At 50.6% G+C, this 19,076-nt stretch overlaps 1 protein-coding gene across 2 annotated transcripts in view; it reads left to right on the forward strand.

Annotated features, from left to right (window-relative positions):
- The window catches only part of ITGA9 (integrin subunit alpha 9), a 273,816-nt gene that overhangs the window by 142,969 nt on the left and 111,771 nt on the right, over window positions 1-19,076 (forward strand). For both annotated transcript variants that reach the window (XM_079794406.1, XM_079794407.1), the window contains one exon: window positions 4,547-4,623. In XM_079794406.1, the coding sequence (XP_079650532.1) occupies window positions 4,547-4,623 (77 nt within the window). The remainder of the gene's footprint in view (window positions 1-4,546; window positions 4,624-19,076) is intronic.

Consider the following 19,076-nt stretch of genomic DNA (forward strand, 5'->3'; position numbering starts at 1 on the left):
GGCCACCCCGCCCCATGTGACGCTCGTCGGATTCCAGGATGTGCTGTTGGGTGGAGGAGCTTCGGAGTGGTGTGGCGTGCAGGCCATGCCAGGCCACAGGAGGCCGGATGAGCCTGTGAGCTAGCTCATTGCACGCAGCAGCACTGGCCTGCCTGCCCTGAGCCATCTGAGATGTGCAGGACTGAGGACTGATCCGGAAACATGCAAGGACTCGGTGATGCCAAGCTTGTTTTAAATCTTTCTTTAACACCCAACATCGCTTCCAGCCCAGGGCCTGGGGAGCGTCAGACAAAACTGTCTTTGGGGCTAAACCAGAGTCCTGCGCAGGGTGGGGTCAAAGCTGTGGAACCACCCGCCAGCCCGCCCTCCACGGTTCTTCTGACTGCTCTGAGCTTGTGGGACAGCATACGACCAGTGGCCCAGACTTTGCATATTAGATTTGTAAACAGAACCACAGACAGGCGTTTGGGGTTCGAGATGTCCGGCCGGATGTTCAGTTAAGTGGTGATTTTTTTTTTTAAAGGCATCCTATTTTTCTCCCAATGTCTCTCCCATGTCGTCTTGGGTTGGGTTCCCAGGAAACAGAGCCCGAGACGGATTGGGGAGCACCTGGTCTAGGGAGGCTGTGGTCTTGGGAGGAAGCGTGAGGGAATGAGGGGAGGGGGAGGGACTGAGCGAGGATGTGGCTTCAGCTCAAGTCTAGCCTTGGCCCGAGGTGGGAAACTCTGGAGCGTACATTACACCAGAGCTGTCCCCTGCTTGAGGGAAGGGGCTGGCCTTCGGTACCCCTGTTAGTCAGCCACTGGCTGGCCGCCCATGGGGGTGGTGGCGGAGTGGAACCCTCCTTGAAGGAGACCCCCCAGCTGAGGACAGGGCTCTGGAGAAGCATGCAGATGGGAGCCACTTGCTGCCCATACTCACTTCCGCTGGGGGTGGCGGGGGCAGCAGCTGGGAAGGGAACTGGGCGGGGCTTACAGTGCCCACCACCCGTACACACACAGCCTGTTGGCGACACCACCCTTTTGAATACTTGTTTTGAGTTCAAACATGAACCTCTTTCAAAACACAAGAGCCCAGAAGGTGGCCAGTATGTCCTGCTGGTCACTGATACTGGGGGCAGCTTCTGGGAGAGTGAGGGGAGAGACCGGGAGGACACTGGGGCTTTGACGGGAGGTGGGGCAGAGTTGGAGAGTTGGGGTGAAGGAGAGGCATGAAGAAGGCGAGGAGAAGAGGAGAGAAAAACAAGATAATGAGGCAGGGCAGGAAGCTGATGACTTCACCTTGACCAAGGTGTAGAGCTTGGTGTCACCTCCCAACAGGAAGTCAGAGTTCATTTCTAGGTAACTAGTCCCTAGTCCTAGTAGTACTCTGCTCTCTAAGGTGGAATCTCGCTGGCCTAATAGCCCTGTGTTACAGGAGTGGCCCAAACTCAGGGGAATCATTCCGAGGGTCCAGGGTGCTTGTTACGTCTCTGAAACGACCCCAGTGAGGTGCCGTCTACTCTGTCCAGCATCTTGCTCCCCTGGGCGACCCTTGCCCCAGGGAACCCAGCTCTCATTCGCCAGATCCCTCAGTGGCTCAGAGCAGGCCTTCCGTGAAGAGAATCTCACAGCCTCTCCCGGCATCTTTGCAGTCAGGCATCCTCATCGAAGCCGGGGACAGAGACAGATCAGTATGAAAATGGTATTCTTAGTCACTTCTGGCGCAAGATGGTCGACCAGGCATAGGTATTTATGTCTGTGCTTTCTGAGACCCATCAGGATGGGTGTGAATGAGTGAATCCGAACAGGAAGGTGAAGGAATACTGCGGGGGGAGGGGCATCAGCCAGTGAGAAAGTCGATCATTTTTTTAGTGAGTAAAAAAGGTGGGAGCGTGTCGGTGGGTGAACCTTGCACCACACCAGAGAGGCGGGGTGCCTGTCTATCTACCCATGCACCCAGCGAGGCTGCGGCCATGGCCAGGCCAGCAGGCACAGAGCGTGGATGGGGCTGAAAACAGGGAAGGGCTGTTGAGTGAAGGTTGGTATGTGGAAGGGTTGACTCTCCACCCCTCCCCTTGCCCTACATGCGGAATAGCAGCAACCAGGCCTTTTCTTCTCCCAAGAACGGAATAAACTGCCCAGCCGGAGTGGCTCAGTTGGTTGAGCGTCATTCCATGCACTGAAAGGTTGCCGGTTTGATTCCCAGTCAGGGCCAGGGCACATACCTGGGTTGCGGGTTTGTTCCCCGGTGAGGGAGTGTACGGAAGGCAATCGATCAATCTTACCCCCCTTCCCTCCCCGACCCCCGCTTCCCTTTCTCTCCTTCTCCCTTCCTCTCTCTAAGCATGTCCTTGGGTGAGGATTTAGTAAAAAAAATAAAAATAAAAGAACTGAATAAACTGCTTGTGAGATAGTGTGGTTTTCCAGAGGATAAGCCATTTCTGGCATTTCTCCAAATGCATGAGCTAGCTTCCGCTCCCACCATCCCCCCAAACACTCCCACAGAGTTTCCAATCATCCCTGTTACCTGTTCTTAAATATGAATGAACAACCAAGGAAACCTGAGATTAGGGGGGTGGGGGGAATATTATATGAAAGAAATAAACCTGCAAAATAACTGATTAGAAGGAAATAAACTATTTAGGGAATAGAAGTGATTATACAAAATTTAAAACCAACCTAAATGCTCTGTCACACACATAAAGAGATTTAAGAATATAGTCTATCCGTTATAAAATGGTTGAAATTCTATTTTTTCTTAAAAGGAAGAACCAGAGAACAAGGAAAGGGCTCTTGAAAATGAATAATATGGTTGCAGAGCCGAAAATGTAGTAGAAGGATTAGAAGACAATGGTTATAGGATGGAATGCAAATGTCACTAAATTTGACTGTATAGAGCCATGGTCGGCAAACTGCGGCTCGCGAGCCACATGCGGCTCTTTAACCCCTTGAGTGTGGCTCTTCCACAAAATACCACGGCCTGGGCGAGTCTATTTTGAAGAAGTGGCGTTAGAAGAAGTTTAAGTTTAAAAAATGTGGCTCTCAAAAGAAATTTCAATCGTTGTCCTGTTGATATTGGGCTCTGTTGACTGATGAGTTTGCCGACCACTGGTATAGAGGTAAAATTAGAACTGCAGAAGTCCTCTCAATTTCTTAATGTTCTAAATGGGTGAGCCAAGAGATAGTATAAAACTTGGTGAAACAAGAGGTAGTTGTTTATTACTTAAAATTGCAGCGGTCACCAGCAGAGCAGTGCTGCTTAAAGTGCGGTCACTTGGGATCTTCTGAGAAATGAACATTCTCAGGCCCCACCCCAGACCCATTGGATTAGATGTGGGTGGGTGTGTCCTAGCAATCTGCGTTTTAACAAGCTGAGCAGGTAATTCTGTTGCAGTCATAGTGGAGAATCACTGCCGTGGAGGCGCTAAGGGTAATGATTTGCCGGTTAAAATTAGGAAAGGTGGCTGGGAGGGTCCACTGTGTAAGTGAGATAACTTGTTGTCTATCCTGGCAGGAATTCTCTCCGATAATGTCTAAATCCGATAAATCAAGAAGTGGTAGTACCCGCATAATTTTTAGAGATAAGGACATAATCACCAAATGAAACACCAAGTGGACATGGATAACACTGGTTGACCCTGGAGAGCAGGACTCAATAGGGAGGGGTTGCGGCGGGGTCATTATTTTTGTTTTAACCATGCGATTCTTTGGTTGAAATTAAAATGCAAGGAAAATCCTGGGAAGATTGTGCGGGAGCCTGAGAAAAATTGTGGGAGAGTGAGCCTTGCTGCTTGTCCTTTTCCTGATGAATACTTTTGTTTACGATAATTTAATGGCCTTCCTCCATGTGTCTTCCAGATGTTGGCTCAGTTGGAGGGGAAGAGAGATTCTGAGAGGGAGAGCGAGGCCCAGCCCAGGAGGCAGAGCTGACTTTTATCCTCTGCAATACCTGTGTGATCGCTCCGCAAAGAGCGCCTCACCTCTCTCCTTGGAGCTCTCGAAGTCACGTGGCCAGATAACGCTAGGACTTAAATGCCTTGCTTTCTTCCACTAAACGGTGTCGAGTCCATGTTGGGTTGTGGCATGGAGTGGATTAAGTCTTGGCGGTCCTGTAGAGTCAGGGTCTGCCCCCAGTGCTGGTCTCAGCTAGAGCTTTGCTGCCTCCCCAAGATGGTAAACAGAGGGGAATGGCCAGACATTCATGTAAGGATTCTTGACTCAACTGACCATTATCCACTCACACCTGAGGGTCTGTAGAGAGATTCTCAGAGATGGGGGGGACTGTATCATGTACCCTTCTTGAGAAAACTGCTCAAAGAAGCCCTCGAACAGACCGAAAAGGAGTCCAGGAAGGAATACACTCAGCAGGCAAGACCTCCGCTGGTGTGGGTTTCCCTGGAGCCTGAGAAGGAGCCCTCCCCGAGCCGGGGAGCTGGCTTCTGGGGCGTCGAGGGCTTGAAGGGCTCAACGGCAGAATTCCGGCTGGTCGGGAAGAACGTATTGGGCTGTTATTCACTTGTTTGCCACTAACTCCTGTCCCAACCCTCCTGTTGTCTCTCTCACAGACTGTTTTTGAAAGGAACTGCCGTTCCGAGGACTGTGCCGCTGACCTGCAGCTTCAGGGTCAATTGTTGCTGTCCAGGTAAGTCAGTGCTCCTTTCGCAACATTGTTCTGGAAGGTTCCTTTGTCTCGACTCCAGGCCCAAAGCCTCAATGTGCAGATTCCCGCCCCATCAAAGAGGATAAATAGAGGTGGTGGGTTGCAGTGGTATTTTGTGGTTTTAAAAAATGTATCTTATACAATAGTTTTAACAACAGCTATTATTTGGGGGGTGGTGAGGGGGAATTTGGTTTTTGTTTGCAATTCCACATATCTCACAATTTAGCCTATATTTCTGATTTCTGTGGGCACTTATGTTTGTATGTGTGTGGGGGGGGGGGAGTATTTTATGTTTACTCGCTGTATTAAATTGAACCATATGAGGTTGCCAATATTTAACTGTTTGGGATAACTCCTATGATTGGACCGATCATTATATAAAGGTTCTTTTTCCTCTCCCCCCACCCCACACTTGGCAGTGGCGTCTGCTTTAACAACCATCAGTGGTTCTGTGGCAGGAGGGGGCCACGTTGTCCTGGTCCAAGTGAGCAGCCAGTCTCTGTTGTTTCGGGGTTTCCTCCCACAGTCCCCCAGTCCCCCAGGCTAGAGGTGAACCGCACACAGCCTCCCACTTCCCCTGCGCCAGCCCTGCATTTCAGACTTCTCCGAGGATGAAGGCGCTGGCCCTGGATCCCTTAGCCACACTTCAGAGAATGGTTTCCTTTCCAGACAGTTCCTTCTGAGAGATTGTTTTAGCCTTGGGGCCAGAAAGCCCTTTCCTATGATTTATGACCATTTCTCAAAAATCATCATCCGCTTTGATAGCTGTTCTCTGAAATGCCGTCCTGCGTCCTTTATTTGAATCTGTGAGAGTTAAGTGTGGGTGGAATGAAATATCCCCTCATGAACCAGTGAATATACTAGGACACTTATGATGATAAATGTATTATTCATCAAAGGAAAGAAATACTGAGGTCCTTTTCCTTTTGTTCGCATTTATTGGGCGAAAGGTGATGTAATCCCCCAACACACACACACACACACACACACACACACACACACACACACAAATACTCCTCTGAACCGCTTAAATATTAATTAGCATTTCTTTGACTTAAGACAAGAGCGATAGATTAAAGTACCTCATGCTTTGCCAAACTTAGACAATTACTTCAACCTGATGAAGCGGGTCTTGGAAATTTTTAACATTAGTAAGAAGGACCTCCTGGGGTTATTAAAGAAACCAAATCTAAAGAAGCTTTCATAAAGTATCAGGTCATTACTTTTAGTTTTAAATAGGTCTTCCAAAAAGTGTTTTAGGGGAAACGTAACAGGAAACAAAATATGGGGGTTTGTTTTGTTTTGAGGCAGACTGTGAATGTTGGACATTTAGTTTGGATTATAGAGACGTTCCTGTGGTGGGGGAATGCTCACTTGTTCCAAGGTAAAATTTTAGGTTAGGAAAGTCTGGATGTTCTTGCTGCCCAGTCATGGGTGATTAAATCTATCTCTATTGAATTGTGTTTTTCATATAGTAAGATGTAAAACCCAAGGCCGGTGATCAGTAAGTTACCTTATGCCTAAAGCTGCCTCCACTTCCACAACTCTGCCTCTTCGTGCTGGTTCGAGCCAGTTCTGATCTGTGGGTCCAGTCATCAATAATGTATCCGCTAGCTACAGCCACAACATATGCTGCATAACAAACTACCTCAAACCTCAGTGGTTTGAAACAGCAATCACTTATTCCCAAGGTTCTGCAGGTCAGCTGAGGGTTGGCTGGATTCAGCTGGACCTTGGCTGACGTGCTCATGCATCTGCGGTTCAGCAGACGGTGGGTTGACCTCAGCCAGACACAGGTGACCCAGGTCAGCTCTGCTTCATGTGTCTTTCATTGTCCTGTTGGAACCAGTGGGCTAGCCTGGGCTTATTCTTCTCCTGACATGGCCACGGTGCTGGAGAGCAAGCAGAAACATCCCACACCTCTTGAGACCTGGGCTCAGAACTGTGCATCCTTACCTCAACCTTACCCTAATGGTCACCACGCGTCCATGGCCAAACCCGAAGTCACGGGACAGGAAAGTACGCTCTGACCCTTTAGTGAGAGGAACTGAAGAGGCACACAGCCAAGGGCACAAGAACAGAAGGGATGGAGAATTGGGACCAGTAATGCTATCTGCCCTACCATGTAAGGAAACCTGGGTGATGGTGGCACCACCTGCTCAGTGCTTCAGAGAGAGAAACGGGTCATTACAGGGCCATGGAGCAGCTTCCAAGAAGAGGAATTAGGGGGAATGAGGAAGAACCAGGCATTCTGGGGAAAGGAGGAGAGGGAGAGGGAGAGAGGAAGGCAGGGAAGAAGAAGAGACGGAAGAAGAAGGAGAGAGAGGAGAGAAGATAGAGAAGGAGAGAGAGGAGAGAAGATAGAGAGAGGGAGAGAATGAGAGGATGGTATGAATCATGTGGTCCTCTGTTCCGCTCAGTGAAAGTATGTTCCAGCTGGAGTTTGGAGTCAGCTACTCTCTCCATCCATCTTAGTTCCTACATCCCTGGCTCAGGTCCACAGCGTGGCCTTTGTCTCCATGCAGGAGCGTCCTGGGCGGGGCTGAACTTATGAGAGATGTGTTGATCTCCACCATGGGCCATTTGGACACACTTTTTGCCTTTCGTGCTGTCTTTAGAACCTAGCTCTCCCATTAGCTGTGACTCACTGTACTTAAACGTTGAAGCAAAGGGCAACGGAAAAGATCCCCCCCCAATGAGTGGTAGATGACGCAGTACAAGGTATTGTGGCTGGAAGCAGCCAAGTTCCCACCGGACTGAGGAGCCGTTGTCTTGGGAAGACCGAGGGGAAGACACCCCGAGTGACTGGGTGACCAGAAGGCCCGGGATCGAGCCGGGAAGGGCTCTCTGTGACTGGGACTCGTGGATGTTTTTCTTTTTCTCTCCAGAGAGCATGAATTCTGGCTGGCCTGTTGTCTCCTAAAGCCATCAACTCTTTAATTAAAAGTTCACAGTCGTTGATGGTCTGGAGTCCAGTTCCAAAACACGCCATATCCAAAAATGTCCAGGAATACCGATGAAGCTGTACAGATAGTTTCTATTAAGCAGGACTGAAATTTCCATTTGTAAAATGATGCAGCGACGTTTTGTTTTGTCTGTCTGAATACTCGCAGCTCCTAAGAATGCATCACATGTGATTAGGTTAAAGAAAAAGAAATATAGACTATGGCAGTGGAGCTTTAAAAAAAAATTTTTTTTGATGCCTCCCATAGGAGACCAGTGAAACATTTCAGTGCCTTCTGGCTAGCCAACTCCAATAATGAAAGCACTCTTAGGGGAGGCGAAAAGACACGGTAGACTATTTATGACGTTAGAAGAACCATCTAGCAGCCACATATAACGGTCCTGTGGCTATAGCCTTACTAATGCTATTATCGCCGTCAGGGTGGGGGCGTCGAGTGAGTTTCCCAGAACCCTTGCCTGGTAGTTGGGTAGCTTTGTCCACGAAAGACCGGCCTTGGAGAGGAGGATTACTGCGCCCAGAGAGCTCTTCAGAGTTTGAAACAAATCGTTCTCCGTCTCAAAAGTGGCACAGTGGCTTGAATCACTGACTGCACCATGTGGGGTAGAAGTAAAGTTGTCTTGTTTTATGAAGGGGAAGAGACCCCTGTTTACCGAGCACCTACATGCCCTAGGATACCCTATAGAGTCCTCAGAATCCATAAACACCCTGTAGTGTCTTACCAGCTGTGCAGCCTTGGGCAAGCTGCTTAATGTCTCTGGGCCTCTGTTCCCTCATCTGCAGAGTGGGAGAAATAAGAGCAGCCCCTTATAAAGTGATTGTATTTCGTGAATCAAAAGATATTTAAGTGCTTCCAAACGTGCTTGGCATATAGCAAGCACTCAGTAGATGAGAGCTAGCATCATTTCATTTAAGCCTCTCAACAACACAGAGAAGGAAATAGTACTACATTCTTTTTAGTAGGGAAGACACAGAGGCTCGGGGGAGGCCAGATTACTTGCTCCATGCGGGTGGGGGGGGAGTGGAATTAAAGCTGGAAATGCCCATCTCGCCATTGCTGTTGGGGTCTGATATCAGCTGGTTCTAGACCAGAAGTACCAAGGCTGGCGGCCTTGGGGGAAAGTCCTCCCCTGTGTGAGTAGCCTCAGTTCAGAGGGGAGGTGGATGGCTTTCGTCCATCCCCATTCATGATCCCTGATGTGCTGTCCGACCTGTGGGGACCTGCTCAATGGCTTTTCTCTCTGGAGATGTTGGCCGCCAGTCCTGTCCTGTTAATGGCAGTCCCTGCAGGAGTCATTGCATTCTGAATCCATGTAGGTTGAATTTTCCTCTCCTTGGAGGGTCTCATATTTGACCGTGTGCTCGTGGGCTGTCATATTAAGAGTTTCCTTGGTCAGTTGGCATGGCTCAGTGGTTGAGCATCGACCTATGAACAAGGAGGTCACGGTTCGATTCCCAGTCAGGGCATATGCCTGGATTACAGGCTTGATCCCCAGTGTGGGGCGTGCAGGAAGCAGCGGATCGATGACTCGCTCTCATTGATGTTACTATCTCTCTCTCTCTCCCTCTCCCTTCATCTCTGAAATCAATAAAAATTTATTATTATTATTATTATTATTATTATTATTATTATTATTGAAAGAAAGAAGGAAGGTGAGAGGGAACTGATCAGAAACCTGGAAAACTTTGGCCCTTGCCAGAATATTAGCCATGTGACTTATTTATTTCTTCGTTTCTTCACTTTCTGCTCCAGATCTGGAAGGGGGAGCAGTGGGGTGCGGGGGGGAGCAAAAGAAGTTTGTTGATTGGGGGCAGCTGGCTTTTGTAATCGCTGCTCCATCCACTTTCTCAAAGAATCTCAGTTGATGAGTTTATTCTGGAATTTCCAACAAGAGTGTTATATCACCTTCTGACACCAAGACTTTCTCCCACGAACTTCCTGGGAATGCTCTCTCCCCGCGTGTTGCCAAACAGCCAACACGCTCCCACTGTCTGCATCTTGTTCCTTTTCCCCTTCCTTACCAGGCATAGCCACGGATTGCCCGCATGCCGAAGGGAATTTGGCTGGAGAGCAAACCCAGGAGCCAAGTACGGGCCTGGCAGCTCTGTCCCGTTTTCCTGAGGACAGCCGATGAGGGGTGTGTCCACAGGGCATCGGAGGCAGAGAGGATGAGACCTCTGACCCCTCCGTCATCCTGGGAGGGACCTGGGTGAGGCTGGGCCACACAGCTGTGTTTCTTTGGAGCCCTGGCCCCAGCCCCGCCCGGGGATGAGCACAGATGCTGGCTTTGTGGCTCTGAGCCACCCGTCCATTGTCCTACAGAGGAACTCAGGCAGGACGAACCAGGCCCAGCTCACAGGCTCCGCGTGGCTCGTTGGTGGTTTTCGCGCATGCACTTGGGGCCGTGGCATTTCAGGTGCAGAACAGGGCGCTGACAGGCAGGGGTTGGGGTCCCTTATCTGAGGTCAGCAAGGAAGTTAAATGGCAGTGGCTGGAAAAACACCTGCCGGGAGGTTACTGAGTCCCAGCCCAATGTTCCAGCCATTGCACCCCTGGTCTCTGTCTTTAAATAGCCGTGGCAGCCCTGGCTGGTGTGGTTCAGTGGTTGGGCATCATCCCATGCACCAAAAGGCTGCCGGTTGGATTCTTGGTCAGGGCACATGCCTGGGTTGCGGGCTCTATCCCCATAGAAGGTGTGTAGGAAGCCGCCGATCAATGTCTTACTTTCACATCAATGTTTCTCTCCCTCTCCCTTCCTCTCTCTCTAAAAATCAACAAAAGATCTTTAGAAACAAAGAAATCAATAGCCGTGGCAGCTTGGGGAACCTGGCCTGTCTCTCGCTCCCACTGTGATATGCTGCCGTCCCATTTAGGAAATTCCTTCCTATCTCAGGGATGACCTGATGTCCTGAACGGCCTACCGGCCTCAACGTGAGGCTGAGGACAGTGAGCTGTTACCATGGCAACTGACTTTTTTCCCTTAGGGAAGTCACTTCATTTTCGAGGCCTCCCCCCCCCCCCCCGCCCCCCCCCCCCCCACACACACATGCATGAGCCGCAGAAACCTATCCCAACCAATTCTGGATTTCAAGGATGGCCCTCCTCTTGTTGAGCAGACACTGATGGAGATTTTCCATCCAGATGGTGAGAGGACGAGGAATCCATGGAAGGCAGGCTGAGCAGTAACCATGGCAACCAGAGAGGACGCTGGGAACATGCTCGTCCCTGGCCTTCCCTCCCAAGCGACCTGGGACGTCTGGGTCTACCTCCTGGGTATAATTTTATTTGGTAGTATTTTCCTCGGCTTCCAAATACAGCCAACCATCGGAGGGCTTATGGGTAAGCCCCCCTCCAGCAGGGTCAGAATGAGATGGCCGCTGTTTCCCGTCTCACTGGAGGTTCGGCCTAAGATACGGGGCCTGTCCAGAGAGAGCAGTGACTCGGTTCCTCGGTGCTGTCAGCTGGAGAGCAGGCGGGGAGCCACGGGCTGTGTCTTTGCTAAGATGCTCACAGTTTATTCTGCGTGGCTGGGTTGTTGGTCTCTTGCCATTCACACTAGACGCACCCGTCCCACCAGAGACTTAGTTACCATAAGAAAAGCCAAATTCCTAAGATGCACCGTGGTTTTGTTTCCAGAGGTAAACATTCCTCCACACCAATCCTTTCTCGTGGTCGCGCACACAGCCTCCCGTTAGCTTCTCTCCCCGGTGTGCTCCGAGCCGTCTGATGTCACCTCGGGCGGTTGGACGGCGGCCCTGCTGCACTTCCCGGATGACAAGCCCAGGCCGGCTGTGGCTGAGCAGGGAGGGTCCTTTTGCTTTGTCCCCAGTGGTCCCTCCCCGCTGAGCCAAAGGTGACAGACTCGGGAATACCATGAACTGCCCGCAGGTCACAGTCCATTGCTGTTGCCCTGAGAGGGCAGGACCACGTAAGGAACTCCTAGATATTAAGAGCCTTCTCCACGGACTCCATTCCAGGTGATCTTTTGCTTTTTTAAATACATTTTTATTGATTTCAGAGAGGAAGGGAGAGGGAGAGAGAGACACACACACATCAATGATGAGAGAGAATCATTGAGCAGCTGCCTCCTGCACGCGCCCTACTGGGGATCGAACCTGCAACCCGGGCATGTGCCCTTGACCGGAATCAAACCGGGGACCCTTCAGTCCGCAGGTCGATGCTCTATCCACTGAGCCAAACCGGCTAGGGCCATTCCAGGTGATCTTGACCCAACAATGACGAGGTCGGGTGGGTGCTGCTGCTGCCACGCCCAGCTCCCGTGGCTGTGCAGGAGCCACGTGCCCAGCTGTGTTAACTGTTGGCTGCTAAGGGCTCACAGCAGTCCCACATCTGGTCTGAAGAATGGCCCTCAGCTCACGGGAGGCCTCCTGCCTGGGAGGTTACACCCATCCCTGGCAGCCCTCAGCCAGTGACTGGCCAATCGGGGCGCCAAAAGCCAGCCCCCTTGTGTCCGTGCGGGTAATTCCATGCAGTGGCTTGTGCTGCAGAGGCCCGGTGGGAATCAGGCCCAGCAGACTCTCCGGAGACCACAGACTTGAGCAGCGCTTCCTCGCCCCACTGCTTGCCTCTGCCCCTGCTCCTCAGGACATCTGCCCAGCACCCACCCGAATCCTTGTCACAGATGCTTCCAGGGGCCGATCTGAGACCCGACCAGGACCCGACCTGAGACCCTGGCAAATTAGACCTCACATATATTTACTTGTTTGTCCTCAGATCTCCTGGCCAAGCAATCTCATTTCTTTTTAGGACCGAGTTTCAAAAGGAAACCAAATCCAGTATTTGTCGGGCATTAATTTCGTGAGGAGTAGGGAGGAGGGACGAGGGGAGGGGAGATGAGAGACAGTTGCTGGTGGGCTTTGCATCTGCTCACTTGAAATTGGAGGGGGTTGGGCTTTTGAAAGACCAGGCCTGAGTGATGTGGAGGAGGTCCCTGTAGGTGGTGAGGGTTACTGCTGGTTGCTTCTTCCCCGGGAGTTGCTTTTAAAAGAGGACTATCTAGCCCCAGCCAGTTTGGCTCCGTAGATAGAGTGTAGGTCCATGGACTGAAGGGCCCCGGGTTCGATTCCGGTCAAGAGCACGTATCAGGTTTGCAGGCTAGATCCCCCACCCGGGTCAGGGCACAGGCGGGAGGCAGCCAATTGCTGTGTCTCTCTCACATAGATGTTTCTCTCTCTCTCTCTGTTTCTTCCTCTCCCTTCCACTCTCTCTAAAAATCAATGGGAAAATATCCTTAGGTGAGCATTAACAACAACAACAAAAGAGGGCTATCCGGACACAAGGAACAGCAGGGGGGCGGGCAGCCTCGTGAGGGATGCCTTTCACCGCAGTGCCCTCCCGGCGCAACCGCGAGCCGGTCCAGTCCTCAGGGCATCAGGGAGCCCGTGATGCTCAGAGTATCAGCCTTCCTGGCCAGGGATGCGGGCTCTTTTTTGAGAATGTCTTCTGTGATGATGAGACTTGAACAAGAGGCGAATGCCACTGTTTCAGTCCACAGTTATAAAGAACATTCAAAATTTCTCATTTTTTTTTCTGGTGTGGAAAACACAAACAATGTACCCTCCTAAGCCAAGAAAGAGAAGATTCTCATTCTCCTACCTGCCCGGCCAGCGTCCCCAGTTTTGAAGCTGGCTCGCTGTTGGTCCAGGGACAGGGGCGTTGAGATGAATGAGATCAGAGCACTTACAAACATCTTCTCACACACCTTGCGGAACTGCTGTTCTTCCCGTTCCTCCTGGTGTGAGGCTGAGCGCTGTCCCTCCCTCGCCCTCCATCACGTGGCCTGTCCTTCCCATCATTGCACAGTCCCTCACCTTCCCCGAGGAGAGAGGTCCTTCCTGGGTCCCTGTTCCCTGGGGGTCTGTGCATAGAATTCATGGGGTCTCTGAACTTGGATCGGAAAACGTCGCATCCTTATTTGCATTGACTTCAGATTGGAACTTAGCATTTTATCCCGCTATAAATGTAGACAGCAACACGTAGGGATGTTAGCAGGACCTGTGACTGTCAGCCACGGAAATCACTGATATTTTCATATCGACTTGCCGTATGACCGAGATTTCTGAATATCACTTACATTCATCCCGACTTCACAGTTACGGTGGTTTTTAGATCTGCCGCCCCATCTTATTGGTCAGTGCTATTTAAAAGATAGCACATACTGCTACACCACACATGTAACAATGCAATTATCATTGTATTTTCGGTGATTGGTTTCTTTGCCACCCTGTTTTTCAATGTGTGCATTTAGAAGCAATACTTTGAGAAGGGCTCCGTTCACTTTACTAGACTGCGAAGAGTGTCTGGTGGCACAAAACACAGGTTAGAAACCCCTGTTCTAGAAGTTTTCCCTGAGTGTGGGGAAAGATACACATTGGGGAAACAGATGTTTCGCTCCGCCTGCTGGAGTCAACGAAAGATTTCTGCTGTGACGTTCAGAACTGAGACTTCGTAATAAGACGGTTGTCACGTTTTCCTCCCTCGGTGGCTCCCAGGGTCTACAGTACACTGATCAGGAAATGACCATTTATTTCTTGTTCTGGGCTTATTATTCATTAGAGACACGGGTAACTGCTCATCTGAGCTCAAGGAAACGAGTGCTTCAGGCCCGAAGCAGAGACACGGGGCCACGTGGTGAACGTGGCACCCCTCGATGGGCGGATGGGCCCCTTCGTGGTGGTTTGAGGTTCTGCGTGTGGCGTGTGCGTCCTTGTTTCTACCTTCACAGCCTCCAGACCCAGGAGGAAAGAGCTCCTCCCCCGTGGCCCCTGTAGCTGCTCACCTCACAGGAGGAAACGGGCCCAGATCCAGGGAGGCTTGTCAGCTCCGTACGTTTTATTGTCTGTGACCATGTCCGTCCCCCATTTGATGGTGGAGCTGGAATTAGGGTCGGGGGACCACGGGGCCACGCTCATTTGGTTCTCTTGAGTGGCCTGGCCTGCCGGGGTCTGGGAGGTGCACATCCCCCCACCCTTGCATTGTGAGTGCAAAGCGGCCCCCGTGGAGCAGGCGGCTCACGTGTGACATCGGGTGGCACCGTGCCACTGCTGGGCCAAGCCATGCATCACTGCACACCATCCCTGTCTCATGACGTCAGGCCTCTGCGCGGCCCACAGATCCGGGGCATTCCTCTGCCGCCCCGAGTCTTCTTCGCCTTTAATCCAGTTGTTACAGTGAGCGAACCTCGCTGATTTGTTCCAGATGTCCTAAGATTTAGTGATTCCGGAAACTACTCCTAAAGTAAAGGCTGATGAGGATTGGAATGCCTCTGTTCGCTGGGAACCAGCGATTCTTTTCACAGGGAAACAGATGGGGCAGGAGGCAGGAGCCGGCGCTGCCTGGAGGGGCAGGGAGGGCCCTCTGGCTCCTCGTGTGCCCCAGCGGAGGAGGACGGTTCTGTCCCTGCACGAGTTAGTTAGTAAGTGAGCCAGGGCTGGGGCCAGATGAATGCGAGTGACGTCAGCGAGGCTATTGGGCGTATTACTTTTTTAAAGGAACATACGTTCATTACCTGAGTGTTGCTCGGGAAACCACTATTTTGGCTCGGATCGCCTTCGTACATGCTTTTCTCTCCTGGTGATTATAAAACTGGCCCAGGTGGGTACGTAGGAGAGCGATAGAGGCATTTTTCTGGCTCCATGGATGTGGTTTTCCAACCAGAAGTCCAGGCCCAGGCATCGTTTCCCTGCCCCGCTGTAAACCTTAATGGACGTGCCTTCCAGAGGTGCCTGGGGATTCCTATCTGGAGTTAATAACCGTGTGGGTCTGGGTTGCATGATTCGAAGGGGTTTATAAAGCATGGAGAGAGGTGAAGCCCCTCTCCAGCGGCAGGGCTTTATAACCCACTGTTGGAAAAGATTAAAACCTACATCCATGCACACATAGAGTCCAATTAGTGGCTGAGGCAGTATTTAAGGGTATGAACAATATGAATATTAAAGCATATTTAAAACAAAAGCAGAACTCAATTAATGAAACTGTTGCTATTTAGATTTTTTTTTTAATGTATTGGAAAGTAGACAAGTACCCAGTAGATGCTGGTGGAAGTCTGGGACAAGCCGTGTAAGCCCATCAACCCAAGGGTCCAGCTCACGTCCGGCCAGTCGTGGGGGAGGGGGTTGCCAGGGAAACCAAAGGCAGGAGGGCAGGCTGAGCAGAGGCAGAGGGAGGGTGGGAACACCTGAGAAGCAAGCTGGTCCAGATGTGGCGCTGAGCGTTGAAGGAAGTGAAACGTACTGCAGGGCGTGGGGTGAGAGGATCCTGAGCGAGTCAGCGTGAGGGACACGGGATGGTGAAGAGCAGGCGGCTCAGGGCGGAGGCTGTAAACCACAGGGGCTGCTGTTGCCCTGCGTTTACATGGGGCCATCGGGATAACCACACACAAGGCTGAGCGCTGGGCAGAAGGAACAACTGCCATCTCTCTGGAGTCTATTAAAAGCTAAACTAAGATTAGATTTCATTGTTTGTGTATATTTAGCATCGCACCTTTTGGTGCCGTATCCTGTTTGGTTATCTTTTGGTGCTTTTTTTAAACCAAAAATGTTTTCATTAAAAAAAAAAAAAAACCAAAAGGGATATCTTTTTTTGCCACAATAACTAAAACCTTATAAATCAGGAGACTTTAGTGATTTTTTTATAGCAGTGGAAATAGGTATTTGGATTCTAAGTAATGTATCAGGAAGATCTATGGAAATGTAAAGGAATAGGCAGTTACTAGCTGAAATGAGCCAGAAAGACAAAACAGTTTCCCATCCCTACAGGAAAGAGAAATTTCGGAGCTTATTCTGGAACATTCCATGAGAGCTGACTCCTTTGTAGTCTCCAGCTGGACTTTAAGGTTCCCTTGTCCAGAGTTCTGTCACAGGAGAGTGACTGTGTCTTGGGGGAAGGAGAGCCTCTCCAGCTAATTACAAACTGAGAGACAGGGGCTGAGACTCTGAAAACACGGTGCTAACACTCATGTATGACACTCACGTGTAACACGCACATGTGACTCTCACTGTGACACTCACATGTGCAGAATTGGGTGAGGGCATTCACCCTGGCATCTTGCCTCTAAAGGCTGGTATCGGCAGCTGCATTCTTTGGAGGTATAGAAATGCTGCAGCTTTGAGAAGGGGTCTTTGTATTGTTGGTCTAGAGCCATGGTCGGCAAACTGCGGCTCGCAAGACATATGCGGCTCTTGGGCCCCTTGAGTGTGGCTCTTCCACAAAATACCACAGCCTGGGCGAGTCTATTTTGAAGAAGTGGCGTTAGAAGAAGTTTAAAAAATTTGGCTCTCAAAAGAAATTTCAATCGTTGTACTGTTGATATTTGGCTTTGTGGACTAATGAGTTTGCCGACCACTGGTCTAGAGCACTAATTTTCTGTAAAGAGGAATTCGCTGTGTCCGTGGGGAGAGGCCTCGAGTCTGGCTCTTGGAATGCAAATGCTCCTGTTAGGACTCCAGGGGGCTTTGGGGCAACTGTCAGATGCAAGCAATGGGCTTGATTGCACAAGCTTCGAGCCCGGGGAGGTGAACAGAGGCTGTGGAGTAAACTCCACCACATTGGGGGTATGGACAGCTGCCTTCCTAGGTTGGGAAGTCGAGGGCAGTTCCTTACTGAGTGCATATCCTTCAGAGATGGGCTCAGAGATTGTGTTCGCTGCCATCCATTGCTTCTTGAATTTATCCCTGATCATTCTCTCTAAAATGGATTGCGTGGTAGAAGCTCGATATATGTACCTCTCAGATTCAACAAGGGCACTCTCTCGTGTCCTACCTTGTGGTGCCCTGGTTTAGAGCAGGGATAACATGCAGAATGATTAACAACCTTCTCATAGCCTGGGCATCCCTGCCTTTCAGAGCTCTTGGCAGCCATGCACAACCAGGACAGCGCCCCTGTGTGACCCTCTGGCTGTCAGCCCTGGGTCAGGGGTGTGTTTGGTCGCCCACACCGACGTGTGGCAGGACCATGAGGCCCGAGCGGGCTGGAACCATCGGTAGACATGGAGACTGTGGCACTTGGGAAGGATCTTTCTGACAGCTGCTAAAGAAGGGAAGTGACCAGGATGTGGCTCACAAGGGGTGGTGGGGTGTCTCCGGGGCCTTGGGCCCCCTCCAGACATTTAGAGATCACAGGACTCACTGTGCTGATCTGCCAGCCACGGGCCTCCCTGGCTGGCTCCTTCTCCCGTTCATCAAGCTGCATCTCCCATTCATAGGACCCCGCAGCGGGCACGGTCAGCGCTGTCTGTGTCCCTTCTACCCTGTGTTCAGGCCCGGTGCTCAGCTCCAGTCACTGCCTCTTCGGCTGCCCTGCCCACCAGGCAGAAGTGCTGGGAACAGTGCCCTCCCTTCCCCACAGCAGCCCTCAACCAGTGACTGCAGGCCGCACATAAATGCCTCCCTCACCAGTGAGGCTGTTTTGCACAGTGTACCACTCTGGGCATCAGATTTTGGTGAAACTCAAAATTACTTTGTGGGGAAGACAAGCACACACGTGGTACGCTTTTTCTTTTGTGACCTTTCACAATATTCATTACTGCGTGTCACAAGCAAGTGAGTTGGCGAGGCGAAATACTACTAATTTTATTTTTACCCAAATTTGTTTTATTTTCCCCCGACCTCTCCTTTGCAAGTAACACGAGCAAACGTGTACCATCGAAGATTAATCACAAATCAAACATATTGTATTGTTGAAAGCAAAATACGTAGAATTTGCTGAGAGTCTTGGAGAGTCCTGACCAGTAGAAACATACTATAAAACACATATGCAATTTAAAATTTTCCGGTGGCCACATTGAAACGTTAAAGTGAAACTTGTAAAACAAATTTCTATAGATAGCAAAAATAACGTAGCAAAAAAATCAGGTAAATATGTAATTAATATTAAAACAATGATTGAGATATTTTTTACATCCCTTTTTGTTTTAGTGTGCTAAGCCGTAGAAAGCTGATGTGCATTTCACACTCAATGCAGACCTACCACACTTCACGTGCTCAAAGCCGTAGGTGACCAGTGGCCACCATATTGGGCAGCCCGGGCTTAGAACTGGAACGTGTACTTCAGCGTAGTCACCCAATAAGTGAGGGCGCTGAGATCATTGTGCACCAGTTGCATCAGTCATTGGCTGAGGGCTGCTAGGGGGCTGTCAGGACCTTGATTCTTGGGCACTTTGCTGGCCTGCAGAGAAAAGACCTTCAGCAAAAGATTGGGATGGAATTGCAGCCTGTGCAGACTACAAGTGATAAGACCCCAGGGGACAGGGGTAGAACCATGCATAGTCTACTACATTTTGTAATACCTTCACTTTAGTGCCTTGTTATTTATTAACAAACTAGAGGCCCGGTGCATGAAAATACATGCGCTGGAGGGGGGGTCCCTCAGCCTGGCCTGCCCCCTCTCACAGTCCAGGAGCCCTCAGGGGCAGGAGGTGACCTGGCGATCAGGGGAGGGTGATGCCCCCATCAC

The sequence above is a fragment of the Cnephaeus nilssonii genome (genome assembly GCF_951640355.1).
Source record: "Cnephaeus nilssonii genome assembly, chromosome: 17".
Classification (NCBI taxonomy): domain Eukaryota; kingdom Metazoa; phylum Chordata; class Mammalia; order Chiroptera; family Vespertilionidae; genus Cnephaeus; species Cnephaeus nilssonii.